This window comes from Castor canadensis, chromosome 7, assembly GCF_047511655.1.
Source record: "Castor canadensis chromosome 7, mCasCan1.hap1v2, whole genome shotgun sequence".
In the NCBI taxonomy this organism is placed as follows: Eukaryota; Metazoa; Chordata; class Mammalia; order Rodentia; family Castoridae; genus Castor; species Castor canadensis.
In genome coordinates, this window is record NC_133392.1 from 17,908,775 (window position 1) to 17,923,507 (window position 14,733).

General features: G+C 45.0%; 1 protein-coding gene across 4 annotated transcripts in view; it reads right to left on the reverse strand.

The window, feature by feature from the left end:
- Positions 1-248: 248 nt before the first annotated feature.
- Vti1a (vesicle transport through interaction with t-SNAREs 1A) overlaps positions 249-14,733 on the reverse strand; it is a 345,401-nt gene continuing 330,916 nt past the window's right edge. For all 4 annotated transcript variants that reach the window (XM_074078312.1, XM_020167024.2, XM_074078311.1 and 1 more), the window contains one exon: positions 249-2,320. In XM_074078312.1, coding sequence (XP_073934413.1) covers positions 2,227-2,320 — 94 coding nt within the window. In that variant the 3' untranslated portion in view covers positions 249-2,226. The remainder of the gene's footprint in view (positions 2,321-14,733) is intronic.

Sequence of the window (14,733 nt, forward strand, 5' to 3'; positions counted from 1 at the left end):
CCACAGAGTTCCTCCCACAGCAACCAGGAGACCTTCAGATCAGTTTCCTCCCCAGTAACTCCTTGGCTTGGTCTAGGACGTCTTTCTCGAGGGAATGTGATGGCCCTGTGAGGCCAATGGTTGTCTGTTCCCATTCTTTCCACTCCTGGGGTTGAACTGGGGCAAAATTGCAGTCAAAAGCTGATAAAGAAATAGAACTCAGCAGAAAAAGTCATTGCAAGGTGAGTAACGAACGCACTCCTTTCTCATTTCTTTGGCTTTCAGTGTGAACACAAGGTTTTAGTGAAATATTTAGGAGCCAGCAAGTGCAAGTGATCAGATCAACCTTGCCTGCTAGGTGGCCTTGGGAAGACCGCTGAGTGGTAGATGGGAGGCAGGTGGGAATGACAGCTTAGCACTCGGTCATACATTCAACTACGATCAACATTTGGGAAGGAAGCCTCCAGAGTGGTTGGCACACTTCAGGACTATCCCATGTTTCAGATGGAGAAGGGGCTATTTGTTTGTTTCTTTCCTCACTTTTTAATGGTTTCTTTCCTGTGTTTAGCAAATCCAGATTCTTGCTGAGATGGGTCCCTTCTGCTGAGAGGAAAATTAGCACAGTTTCCTGCTCCTTCCCCGTCCTATTTCACTCGGCTAGAATCCCAACCTTCCCTCTCACATAAAGGCTGCAGCTTTATTTACACAATACTAAATGATTTATCTGAACACATGCAGACCCTGGCTTGTTTTGCTAAGTATGATTTCTCTGGTGGATTTTGCATTCTGCATTTCCTCTCTACACCATAATGGTCCTCTTCCGAGTTGGGGAAAAAATCGAGTGCTGGGTTCGCATGATCCACGAGCACAAATGGTTAGCATATTTTATGAAGAGAACAGGTTTGCTTTTCAAGAGTTCAAAGCTTCTAACTATATTCAAAAGATAGTAGGAACTCGTAAGTGCCTATGAAGTCTTAAGAAAAACACATTTTGCTTTATGACTAGTGGGAAAATGACCTCAGCTTGGGCAACTTTTAAGCCCAATCACAAATGAGCTCATTTTGAACACAATTCCTGGGTACCTCAGACAGAAAGAAAGGAAAGCAAATCACAACGCATGTTAGAGGGTTGAATACACAGTGAATTCAGGAAAGCTTTGCGAACATTTGTTAGGAAAAAACCCAAGTTGTCCTTTTGTAACTCTCTGCAATCCCTTATTCTTTGAAAGGTTGTTAGTGGACATTTTCCAGAAAGTTTATTTCTCATGGACGTCCTATAGAACTCCCATATTTATAAGCACACTGGAAATTTCACACTGATAGAGTCATGCTTGCTCTTTCTGACATATTCATGTTATCTTTACATACTGGGATGGATGTGCAGAGAACCTTGTCAGACCTCTTGCATGTATAAGGGCTGCCTTTGGCAGAGCAAATATTCAAAACAAAAGGATACAGAGAGGCTTACATAGGTCAGGGATACAGAGAGGTCACAATTAAATACTGTGCCAGAGCTCACATCACCAGAAAATTCTGAGGAGCACGGGATTTTTGGAAAGGCATGGAAATATTTCTTGCAGCCAGTAACCAACATTGTGAAAAGTAGATATTGAGCAGGATCAGCACAAATATCTTGGGTTAAAAAAATTATGCAATAGAAAAACATGGAAAGTGCTAAGTCAATTTCCTGTACAAGTGACATTAAATACCTTTCTTTGTAATAAAAGCACTTGTGCAGGCTGACTATATTCATTGGGCCTGGGAGGGACAGGGCTGGCCTGCCGGAGCTGGTCACTGGCTCTAGTCCCTGATTTTCTTTGCATTTTTATACTCAGACATGATAAAAGGACATGTTGGCAATGAGAGGTATGTGAAAAACAGAAGCTCCTGTGACTGACTCATCATTCTCTTTCCTATTCCCTGACCCCTGACATGTCCACAGGGCAAGAAAGAATGTCACCAAGGCTATTTTGGACAGTAGATGAAATTACCAAAAGGCAAACAAACATTTACCTTTGTCTATAAAAAACAAATCTGGGTGAAGACCAACCTAGAAAAGGAAACCAACCCACATGCAAACAGGAATAGAAAATATTTTTACACTCTTTGCACTTCAGCTAAACAGTGGGGAAGGAGAAGGTGGGTCACCCAAGGGCCTGTCAGCGCAAAAGAATGATTCATGTGACCATTTTGTCTTAATTACTCAGAACAAGCCGTGGTTGTTGTTTATCAAGGGAGAGCAGATACATCAGTGTTTTCTGACAAAAAAAGTGATCGCCGTCAGGATGGTGATGACCACGATGATCCCCAAGATGACGAGCAGGATGCGGTTCTGGATGATTCTGAGAGAGAAAAAAGAGAAACACTTACATAGATAAATGGAGGGGGGTTCTGACAAAGATCATCCAAGGCCAACTTGGCTAATGAAACCACAGTCGTGTAAGGTGGGGTGGGAGCTTGCCTCTGTGTGCGTGTGTGTGTGTGTGCGTGTGTGTGTGTGTGTGATCACACAGCTTTTGGCTATAGGAACAACTCCATAGTGCTGTCACATTGCACTCAGAGGCACGCTTCCTGCAAAGCTGCATGAATCAATGGCTTTCCAGGCTCTGAGTACCATGTAGTCTCTTTAAGTGATCAAGGGCCCCATGTGAGCTTCTCTTTTTAATTTAAAATGTGAGACAAGCCTCATTTTTTTGCGGTGTTTCCTGTAAAAGGAAAGACTCCAAGGAAACATGTCAGTAAGGTACTTACCTGAACAAAAATACCCGGGGAAAAGTAAAAGAGAGATTTAGCAAGAAAAGGGCAGGATTAAGTAGCAAGTGTCAAACTTGCAGCCTTGGCTGTGAAACCGTCACCTGTCACTATGGTTCACGCTCTGTCACACCAGGAGGAAACATTACATTTGCTCCATAGTGTGACAAGATGGAAACGAGAAATGATACAAAGTCTTCAAGGTGCCTGGCATGCATTGGTGGGTGGGCCTGCACCTCCAGGGATCCTCACCCCTTGGTCCGGCCCTGCTGAAGGCAACCTCAGAAGGAGAAGCAGAGACATGCGCTCCCGGATGCCTGCAGAGAGCTTCCGAGGAAGTTGTTTCATAATTTGTTACCTCATTCGGAGAAAAGAGGTCACGCATCAGAATGCTTTGTTGAAACTTTCAAAGGGAACCTAAGTCACACAGCCTCGCCCACGTTTGCTCCCTCTAGCTGAGCACACAGAAATAGAAACCCAGAGTGACTGGCTGTCTCGCCAGCTGCCCACCTGGTTTAAAGCCCCATGGCAACCCCATCCCACCATCCTGACAAAAAAAGTGATCACATCAGGATGATGACTGAGACTATCCCGAGGATGATTCTGCAGGTACAGGTGGAAGAAGTGCCTGATTGTGGACATGGGACTCTGGACATGGATCTTCCACGGGGAGGAGCCAGGTGGGACAAAGCCAGGCCTCCAATTGAACAGGGACCTGCTCCTGCCTTGTATCTTCACACAGAAACCTTCGCAGGTGTTTGCAGCCTTTTCTAGCATCTGGATGTCTGTTTCTGGAAGTATGACATCAGGCTGTGTTTTCAGCCGGAGTCTTCCTCATCCACCCTCTTTCCTCACACCTACACGGATGGATGGAAGCGGTTATATCAGAGCAACCCACTCCCCTGTGGCCCCTAACAGGACCAACTCCCTCTCCTCCTGACAGGTTACAAAATGATCACATTTGCTGACAGGTCTTCCGCAAAACTGCTTTAGTGCCTGTGTGCACTTTCCTCGCAGGAGATGAATGGTCCGCTTGGTCCTCATTTATCACTCGAGGCTGGGCTAAGATCTGTCTCGTTTATTTCTTGCCTTCCCCACTGGAAAGTCTGCACCCTGACATTAATTCTGTGATGACAGAAGAGGCAGGAAGATTCTCTGTTCCCCAAATAAATTAATAAAAACAGGACTTTGCAGCCTATTAAAGTGAGGCTAATTGTGAACACTGAATGATGCTACTTCGTGACTCCAATTAAAACTCAAATTGATGTTTCCCCTTTTCTGCAGAAGGGACAGAAGTCTTCAGGACACTCCATATACATCCCACTTGCCCAAGGTACTGTCAAAATCTCTGTTTACCACAGATCTTTTGCAACTCTGACCCATCTCAGAGTTGCAAAGGTATTAGCCAAATTGAAACTCAGCAGTGAAACAGATTAAAAGCATGAAAATACTTTTTAAATGCTGCCTTAAGTAATCTATGGCAGTGTGTCTCTTGTGTAGTTAGGCGACAACAATTTTATTTGTGGATTGAGGGCCCCAAGGCATCCAGGATGCTAATGTATGAAGCATTAACTGTGAGTGTTACTTGTTTAATCTGAGGCCTAGTTGGAAAAATGAATGCACAAGAATCCCTAAACCTTTTGCTCTTCCTGGCCTGCCTACTTAGTCTTCCCCATTCTCAGTGTCTCCAGAGCCTGCTGGCTTTCACCATCCCTCTGCTGTCACCACCCCTTTGCCACTTCAAGTGGCCTACCTGTGGGGACCACACAGAATTCACCTAAAAAGTCTCAGACACCACACAGTGGCTGGCACTCAGAAGGTCTAAAGAATGACAGTGAAATCACAGGCCCTGGCAACTGTGGCCATTTCTTTCAAGGGAGAATGGAGAAGAAATCTGGGCAAATTCAGTTAATGGGAAAATGTCAGGGGGTCTGTGTAGAGAAGGCTGAAGGTAAAAGTTGAAACCAGTCCCCAAAGATGATGCCTTCTCAGAGCACACTGTGTCTTCTCCCTGAAACTGGGAGGTGTGTGCTGGCAGAAGGCATAAGTGGGAAGGGGCGTTTGCTTCCAAACCAAATGCTGCCAGATATTTGGGACAAAGGGAACAGAGGCAGAAAGAGTTGGAACAGAGGATTGTAAGTGAGCTTGACTGGCCTAGCCATCAACCTAACTTTGGACCTAAAAGGAGGTGGCTAAGCAGTCTAAGGACCAGAAAAGTTAGTAGTCATTAGGGCACTTTAGTAGACAGGGCTGAGTCAGTTGGGAGGGGGGAAACAAAGGCTGGCAGCAGCTGGTCCCATCTGTGAAGAAGCCTAGAGCAGTCACAGCCAGTTACTCTGGGCAAAGCAGAAAGGAATGGAGGGAAGGAAAGAGAATCAGAAAAACAAGCCAGGCCAAGAGGCTCCAGTGTGCAAGCTGGAGAAGGAAGTTTGGGGGCAGCCCAAAGTACCTTGCTCCTAACTCTGGGCAAGGGGCCTCGATGTTCAGCTAGGTCTGCAGCAAGCAGTCTTAATCTCCCTTTTGAAAATGCAAAGTGTGTTTACCCAGTAAATAATTTAAGAAAGAGTACACACTTGAAAGAAGACATCCATTGAAACAGCCAGGCTAAATTGCCTCCAGGCAGAAACTTGTGCATTTGCATGCTGCATTCTATTAAGTGAGCACACTGTGGCTTTAAAAGAATGCAGAGCCAAATTAAAAGGAATGCGGGCCTGAAACATCAAAAATTCTCCAAGTTTACATTATGAATCACAGTGCTGTTGATATAAGATGAATTAACCATTTACTTTGAGGCTGAACTCACAAAGTACTATTGAAAATACTGATCCCTGTGTGGAACCCAGGGAGCGGTTAATCTCCCCATTGCCCGGCTCCTCCCCTTCTGGAAACAAGCTCCTGTGTGTGGCAGCTGGAATCACAGAAGTGCTGGTTCAAGCGAAGGAGGCAGAGCGAAGGAGGCAGGCGGCTACCTGATGCAGTTCTCTGCTTCTGCTAGAGGAACATGGGGATTCCACTGCTGTAGGGCTCCCTGCGGCCCTCAAAACCCAGTTTTCCTCTACTTCCAGCACACACTGAAGTGACTGGGCCCTGGTGGCTAGAGTGGCCAGGGGACTTGCTATGGTCAATGAAATGTGGGCAAAAGTGCAGGGTGTCATTTGCTGGTGGAATGACCTGCAGTGCTTGACTGACCTGCTAGCTCTTCCCTGCTGTTCTGATTTAGAGGGCTGGCCTGCTCTGGAGAGTGCAGTTACAGGCTGTTTGGAGATTCCTGACCAGGTGCCCGGTTGTCTCCTGGAGGAATTGCCTTGGGACTTAATCTAGATTCACAGTGGATTTGTATTGAGTCAATGAGATTTGGGGGCTGTTTGTTACCACAGCATGACATGACATAAACTATCCTGAGTGCTACACTACTATCCCTCCTCAGACAAGGCGACATGTCTAACCAAGCCAAGGGAGACTCTCAGTTCATGTATCCCAGAAGCTAAGGAATGATGAGGGCCAATACTTTTGTTTTTTGATGAATCAAAAGTTTTTCTATCCACTTTGTCATAATGCATCTCACCGAACAATCAGGAGTTTCTTCCAGCTGGGACCAATACCATTGTGTGCTGCTGAGTGATGATGTTCACATGAGGTCTCAGCAAGCCTAGCCAGGCACTCTGCTTCCTGAGTACAGTGATACCATGTTGGCTGCATTCACCTCTCCATTCCAAGTTTCTAACACCAGCCTTGACTCCAGGAGTAGTTAGACAGTGTACTCCAAGCCCCTGGCCTCAATGATTGGACCATGATTGTGACTCATGCCAATCCAACAGATGGAATCTCTACTTTTGCTGGTGATGCTGGGTCCTCTGGACAATTTGGCAGGTGAATGTTAAGACCCAGCTCTGCTGCAGCTATTTTATTTCCCGAGGAAAATCAGCCAAGGAAAGAAGCTGACTCATGGAGAGCAGAGAAATGGAACCCTATCCCTGAAGACAAGGCGAACTTCTGTAGTAAGCCACCCTTCCTTTGAACTTTGACTCACAGGAGAAAATAAATTAACTTCATTTCTCAAGACTGATGTGGTTCTTCTATTATTTGTGACCAAAAAGCACTTTTAGGTTGAGTCACCCTGATTCCTAAATCCAGTCTTTGATCTATGGCATACTTTCTCCACCTCATTCAAGAAGAACTTCCAGACCCTGCCCCTCTCTCATTCTCCTATTTTGCTGTGCAGCTCACGTATCACTATGCTAACCACCTGGGTTTATGATTTTCTGTTTCTGTGAAGTTTTCTCCAGTAAAAAGTAGACTTTCTTCAGTCTGAACCTCCTTTGTCTTTTTTTCTTTTTTTATCTCTGGAGCCTGACACAGAGTTTGGCATAGATATATTAAAAAAAATGCTTATGCAGGTGCAGTGAGGCTGAGGTGGGAGATTATTTTGAGTCTAGGAGACTGAGGACAGCTTGGGCAGCATAGTGAAGACCCTGGCTCACAAAGGCTTCTGCACACCAAAGAGGGCAATTACCAGAATCAAAAGAAAACCTACAGAATGGGAGAAAATCTTTGCCAATTACTCATCAGATAAAGGATTAATATCCAGAATATGTAAAGAGCTCCAAACATTAAATACCAAAAGAATAAATAGTCCAATTAATAAATAAGCAAATGAACTGAACAGTTTTCAAAAGATGAAGTACAAATAGCCAATAAATGAATGAAGAATTGTTCAACATCATTAGTCATAAAGGAAATGCAAATCAGAACATCACTGAGATTCCATCTAACTCCAGTCAGCCTGAAAGCTACAAACTTGTCAAGCAGGCCATCTTCCACTGGAGAAGCTCATGGTTCCCGGACATGACACAGCATGGATGGGTACTGGCAGATGTGGCCTGGTTCCTCTGAATAGAAAAGGAAACTCAGAGTTCCTGCCCTGTGGAAGCAGGTAGTGTCACAATGAACAATCAATGACAGAAGGCTGAGAACAAAGGACAGAATTAAAGTAATGCCAGGCTCAGGACAATTTCTTTTGTGCTCACAATTCTGGGTTTGCCTGGGATGACCTGAGCAAGTCACTCCATGACACTTGGGTTTCAGTTTCTTCTCAAATAATATCAGCCAACTCACACCCTCCTCCTGCTCCAGAAAGAAAAGGATTAACTCATTAAAGATTTTAAAACACTTTCTGAAGCAAAGTTCTTTACAAGCATGCAGTCAGCATGTACTTCTGTGAAAGGAGACTTTCATGGAAGGTGAAAGGCACCAGTCACCAGGCTGGAAAGGTGCCTGAGAAACTTGCAGAAGCTGGCAGGGAAGGCAGAGACAGGAGTCCAGGGAGCTGCTGCCTTCCCTGGCCCGCCAAGCTGCTCGTTCCCATAGGCTGCTATCTATCTGGGCCTCACGTTGACAGTCTCCCCAGCAGGGCTGAACCTTCTCTCCAAGGTGAGTAGCAGTAACATCAAAAGGGAAGGGAGGATGTCCCATTGGCTGGCTCCAGGATCCCTCCCCAGCCTGGGAAGGCAGCCAACAAGTACCTGTCAGACCCACTGATAAGTCCAAGGGGTTTTGATCAGTGATGTGTAGCTACACTGCACTCTGCGTTGCCAAGTGTGTACATCAGATTGCTGCCTGGGCACCACGGCCATTGCCATTCTTAAATATGGACTCAGCGACCACAGGAGGCCTGGAGAGCAGCTTTGCTGGCTACCACTTTCAGATAGGATCAAGGCAGCTCGCTTCCATCAAAGGACTTGGAAAGAACTTGAAGAGAATTAAATAAAGATGCTCTAGAAATGCAAGGTATACTTAATCTCTCACAGGCTTGCAGACTGAGAGATGGGAAAGGTATTCAGGCCCAAGTCTAGATTCTGCAGGTGAGAGTTGAGGAGAGGCCCTGAAAAAAGGGATGTGCCCAAGGTCAACTGTTTAGGGCATGGCCAGGTCTTCTGGCCCCAGCCTATTCTTACATTACTGGGACACTCATTGTTATCGTAGTGGCCAGTGTCACTCATGGTGTCAGCACATGATGGCAAGTGGAAGCCATTGGTGGCCTCCAACTCTTACTGGGCCCAACCCAATCCTGTCTGTGTAGGACATGAAGAGGAGGCATGGGATGACTAGGAACAGTGGGTCCCAAATTTCAGGCTGAGGCTGAGTGAGAAAAGCAGGGGACAGAGAAGGTATCTTTTTCATGAAACCAAGATAGATTACTCAATTTAAAGGACACCCTCTTCTCTGAGACTACATCCTTTCCACTGTTTTAGTGTTAAAGTGTCCTTTATTTTATGAAGTGATGGGGACAGTAGATGGCAGATTTTTTTTTCTCCAGTTTCCTTACTTGCACATGAGAAATGTACTCTGTCCTTGGAAATTACTCTCTCTTACTTATCAAAATAAAACATGAACAATCTGCCATTAGTCCCCCATTAAAAAAAAAAAGTCCCTGCTGGATGTGGTGGTACATGTGTGTAATCTCAATGCTCAGAGAGTGGAGGCTTGGGCTCCACAGTGATTTTAAGACCAACCTGGGTTATATAGCAAGACCCTGTCTCAATAACACAACACAACACAACACAACACAACACAACACAACACAACACACCACCATAAAGTCACAATGTAAGAAATCTGAAAGCCTATGAACTTGGAGTTGGAAAATCCCACTTGGCTCTCCTCTTCGGTGAGACCTCAGGGCCCCTCCAGCATGGTGCCCATGGCAATGGCAGCAACAACACGCACTACAATGATGACGGCTGCACCAACTGGAACTCATATTAATCACGTGGGGCCCAACTGTCCTGTATTTCATGCCTTGTGGTTCACTGACCCCTCATCACAAACCTAGGAGGGAAAGCTTGTTACCATGGCCCTTTTTAAGGAGGTCCCCAGGCCCTAATCTACCTCCCCAGCCTCATCTTCCCATTGCAGGGCACACACATCAGTTATCACAATAACCCACCAGTCTATGTTCTCTACCCAATTCTCCTTTGCTTCTTTAAAGAATGTTTTTGACGTCTTCATCTTTATATTCTTCTCCCAGGTATAATAATTGGGCGTGAAAGTTTATTTCTGTTGGTACAAGTTGAGCATCCCTTGTGCAAAATGCTTGGAACCAGAAGTGTTTCAGAATTTTGAATATTTACATAGATTTTACTGGTTGAGCATCCCTAACCGGAAAATCCCAATACTCTGAAAAATTGAAACTTTTGAGTGTTGGCATTCAAGTTTCAGAGCATTTCGGATTAAGGATGCTCAACCTGTACTATGGTATACTAGTTAACCAAAGCCAACCAAGTCTTTATTTAATGCCTAATGCAAATACACAGCGAATTATTAAGATAATATTCCAGAGCATGCTTTTATTCCATAGTGTGTTTTATTAGCTGTTTCCAATCCCTAGCACATTGGCTGTGTCTTTTCAGCCTTTTAAAGAGCTTAATTTGTCTTTTCTAGGTACATACATGATGACCTAAGGGCTGGGGATGGAGAGAATGGCAGTCATTCTCTGGAGGCTGCCAATGACTTTGTACCACACAATTTTTAAATTACTTCTGCATCACTTACAGTGGTGAGCAGATATTATAGAAAGATTTCAGGTGTGCTAAAGGTTTAATTTAGTGAACCTGGTGGAACGGAGTGCTAGACAGAAAAGAAAATCAAGGGGGAGAACTGGCTAGGTTCACTGTGTGATCATGGGAAAGGATTGAAAGTCTCTGTTCTTGAGTTTTCCCATCCAGGAAATGGTAAAAAGGTATTCTCAGCTTGGTCTGTGGGAGGGCAATATCGCTTCAAGACAGTCTTAAGAAGGAAGTATCTTTTCCTGGGCTGGGATATGATTGCATACATGATCTCATTTAATATTCATAGTGATCCTTATTTATTAGGGCCCAGATTTGATGGCTCAGGCCCACCCAGGGAGAAGGCAAGGCCCACTCCCAGGGTGGCTGTGGCAAAACTGTAAGTCCAGGGCAGAGTGTCACGGGTGTCTGGGATGGGATGAGCCCCTCCCTACCCCCCAGCTTAGGTACTTCTCAAACTCCCCCAGCTCTTGCTCTGTGTCTTGGGAGCATCTGCCTGGAGGACTCCCTACTGGCTGCTGGATCCTGACCCTTTACTGAGAAGCAACTTTCTTGCCCTTCTGAATTGGTAACACCTGTGCTCTCTGACTGAGGGCCCCTCACCCTCTTCAGACTACAGAGAAGCCAGGGACCACATCGGGTGGAGGGTGACCACCAGCCTCATCTTGGGAGCCAGTCTGCCTGGGTTCAAGTTCAAGGTCTGCTGCATACCAGCTATGAAACACTGGACAAGTGATTTCATGACTTCTCTGAGATTCTGTCCTTTTGACTGCTGTAGTGTGAAAGGTTCTTTATTTCATGGTATGATGGTGATAGCAGATGGCAAGGATTTTCCTGATGGCCTTACTTGGACATTGGAAACACACTATCACTGGAGATTACGTTCTTACTTTGCAAAATAAAAAGTGGTCAATCCTTCATTAATAATAAAAATAGTACCAATATCTGGAGTCTGCGAGTTCCAAACAGCCTATATTTGGGTTACCTTCTTGGTAAATGGGCAATTAATTGCAGTAGTCTGTTAAAGAATTACATTAATAAATCAACGAATTAACACAATATGAAGTAATTTGATCAGTGTTTAGCAATAGTAACAGCTCAATGAGTAACTGTAATAACTACTATTAGTCTGTTACTATTATTATTCACCAATCTTCCCAAAACAGTCCCTGGAGCCCTGTACTTGTGATGGGTCCTTCACAGTCTTGACTTGATCTCACAGCCCCCAAAGCAGCATCAATGCATTCTAAGCAGATGAACCCCAGGGAAGGCCACCTTCCAGGAAGGTTCATTATTGATAAGCAGAATGGGTGACCCAGTTCTTTGGGTGGGGCGGCATAGCCACTAGACAGCAGGGCCCCAGGGTCTGTGCACATGAGACTATGTCACCCACTGGCCTAGGAATAGGTATTCTTCTTCCCTATCCAAGGAAGGAAGTCCTGTAAGGGTAGGAAGATCTGGCCTGAGGGCTTCACACAGCAGGAGAGCAGCCTGGGAGGACTGGAGTGCCTGCCTTTTTCCTAATGGAGCTGCTCCTGACTGATGCTGGGACTCAGAGCTCAAGATCTTCTGATTTGCCACGAGAAACCAGAAATAGTTTTCTCTCTACAAAATCTCCCATGTTTGAAACATTGGCAACTAAGTCAAGCTTTCCAAAACACTGAGTGGCCAAGCAAAACACATCTGCAGGGCAGACTCAGACTGTGGGCCTAGTCTGTAACCTCTGACTATTACTGAGAACAAATTACTGAAGGGGAGGAGGTCTGGGGCAGGCATCACTGCTTTGCCTTCCTGAAGATGGGAAGCCCAGCCATGGTGGCCCTGTTGTGACTTTTGGAAATCTGAGGTGCAGCCTTTGTGTGGGCATCAATAACCAGGTCTACATCAAGAGCATCCAACTTAGCCCATAACCCTTTCCTAACCACGGGGTCAAAGGCCAGGGAGAGGTCAACACGAGTCACAAACCAGCTTGTGCGTGCCTTCGCAGACGTTCACAAGGTCACAAGAAGTGCTAACAAAGGTCAGGGCTGCACTGCACATCTGCAATGCCCCTCCCCTTCTTCAGACAGTCTGCAGCTGGAGAAGCCCGGATGGTGCTTTCCATGGAGAAAGGCATACATCTTATATGCAATGTATTAAAAGTCCATGGGCCTGCCTGTAACAGGAAGCTTAAGAGGTCTCTATCAGGGCGAGTGGTGAAGAGAGGTTTGTAGGATTGTTATACCCACAATCTGTTTAGGGATCTTGGGAAGGCAAGTATACATGCCTCAGTTTTCCCATCTCTAAAATGGTAGTAAATATAAGAGATGCAGGCACCCTGAGGATGGATGCTCAGTACCAAATCTGTGGATCTGATAAAGATAAATTAGAAAAGCTGACAGAAGGAGGGAGGCCTTTGAACACTCTCTTGGGTCCTTTACATACTGCAATGAGTAAGAAAACTAGTCATAAATCAGGAGGGCTCTTTATAGCAGTTGAGTCAAAAGGCAGCCTACATCTTGCAAAGGAACCATCCTTTACTATCATTTTTTGGAGGCACCAACCCAGGCTTCCTGACCTTAATTTTCACGATGGACAATGAAGTCTGACCCCCACTGGCTATTAGGCAACAAGATGGCTCGTAATTACCACTGTAAGGTGGATCCACTCTGGGTGGCTGGCACAAACTCTCCTGCTGCTGAGTTGTTGTAAGTCCAGCTGAAAGAAACAGTGTTGGCTGAGGAGCCCGAGGACCTGGGGGGAACCTGGGGTCTCCCTTGCTTCCTGGAGATGCTAGAATCTCTCTGGAGCCTGAACCTGGGAAGTCTATACCTGCACTTGCACATTGTTGGCAGAATGTGTGTTCAGCTGGCCTGGCTCGGTAGTATCTGCTCACAGAAGGGCAGGAGCTGTAAGGTGTCTCCTGTAAGGTTGTTCTTGAAGACTGTTTAATACCTTGCACAGCAAGTGTCCCTGTGAAGAGATCCAATGGGAAATTGTTCTCTCATCAGGGTAGGAGAAAGAACTCTGTGTACGTGTGTGTTTAAAAATCTGTGGGTATTGACTCCTATGGCTGAACCCATCTTCTTCTCCAAGTCAGCTGCCAGATGCCTAGAAATAAATTTTGTAGTTCACTTCTGATAAACGCACAGACCATTTCAGCATGGGTACTGGCCTCAGTCCTGCCTTCATTTTGTACAAATACATTATTATTGTGTTGCATAAATTTTGGTAAATTGAATTGCTCTAAGTCTTTTTGGGACAAAGGTACTAATGAGATAAAATAAAAAAAGTTCCCCACAGTTATGGGTTGGCTACTTTAATGACTGAGACCTTAGTTTCCTTCATATCCCAAACAATTCTCTACCATGGGATACTTGGACTACAGTTTTCACATTTATCAAGATAACAGGCTATGTCCACTTTTTTCTCAAATCTCCTTTCACCACCAGCATGGACTTTTTCTAGAACTCATTCAAACTGGGACTCCAGGGGGATGGGATGGGGTGCCTGGGTCAGCTCAGTGTATGGTAGATCCCCTTTGTTTGGGGGTTTACAACAATTGTCTTAATACAGAATCTCTCTGTGAAAGCTGAAGGTAGTCCCAGCAAATGTTGGCTGCAAATATGCTAGCCAAAATGTTAGCATGGTCATGGCCCTTCCTTGAACAATCTCAAGTATATTTCTCTCAGTATATATTTGGCTTTTCAGTTGCTTTAAAGCCTGGAAAACAATCATAGCTGAGGCCATCTCTGAGATGGCTCTAAAGGAACCAACTTGGAGACAGATAAAAATAATGAGAATCTTTCTGTCAGGAAAGATTTAGAAAATATCACTGGCATTATTAAAATTTAATTTTTTTACTCGGCTTTTTGGTTCCCCTTTCCAGTGATAATGAGCAGGAGTGCACACCTCCGCCTCGCTAGTACTTGTTTTGTGCAATAAATTCAGCCTTCCAGTCTGAAGACATTTCAGACAACAGTTTTGACTGCTATAGGCTTATTTTTTACCCTGTGCTCTGCTTTGAGTCTTCCTATAAAAACCAGTTCATGAGATAATTTTCCACAAGGCCAGTGGAACTAATAAAAATCAATTTTGCCCAACTGGTTCAGAGAAATCTTGGGTATAGCCAAGGTGGAACTGCAAAAATAGAAAGTTAAAAAAAAGGATCAAGGTATTCACTAATGGTTTACTTGATAGAGAACTATCAAATTAGCTGGCAGGAGGTGCTTGGCTGTAGAAATTTCCCTTTCAGCCTGAACAGAACAACCTTTAAGGGCCCATGAAGACTATTTCTTCCCAGTGGTGGAAGGTATGAAGTATAATAATTCTTTCAAGGAGTTGCCTGTGCCTGGGTGACGAAGCTGACCTGGGGCCTGATAGAGACGTGGGTTTGTGAAGGGCTGGGCTGTTACTTGAATTGTACCCAGGCCACAGGATCAGTGGGTTAGGAGCTCACC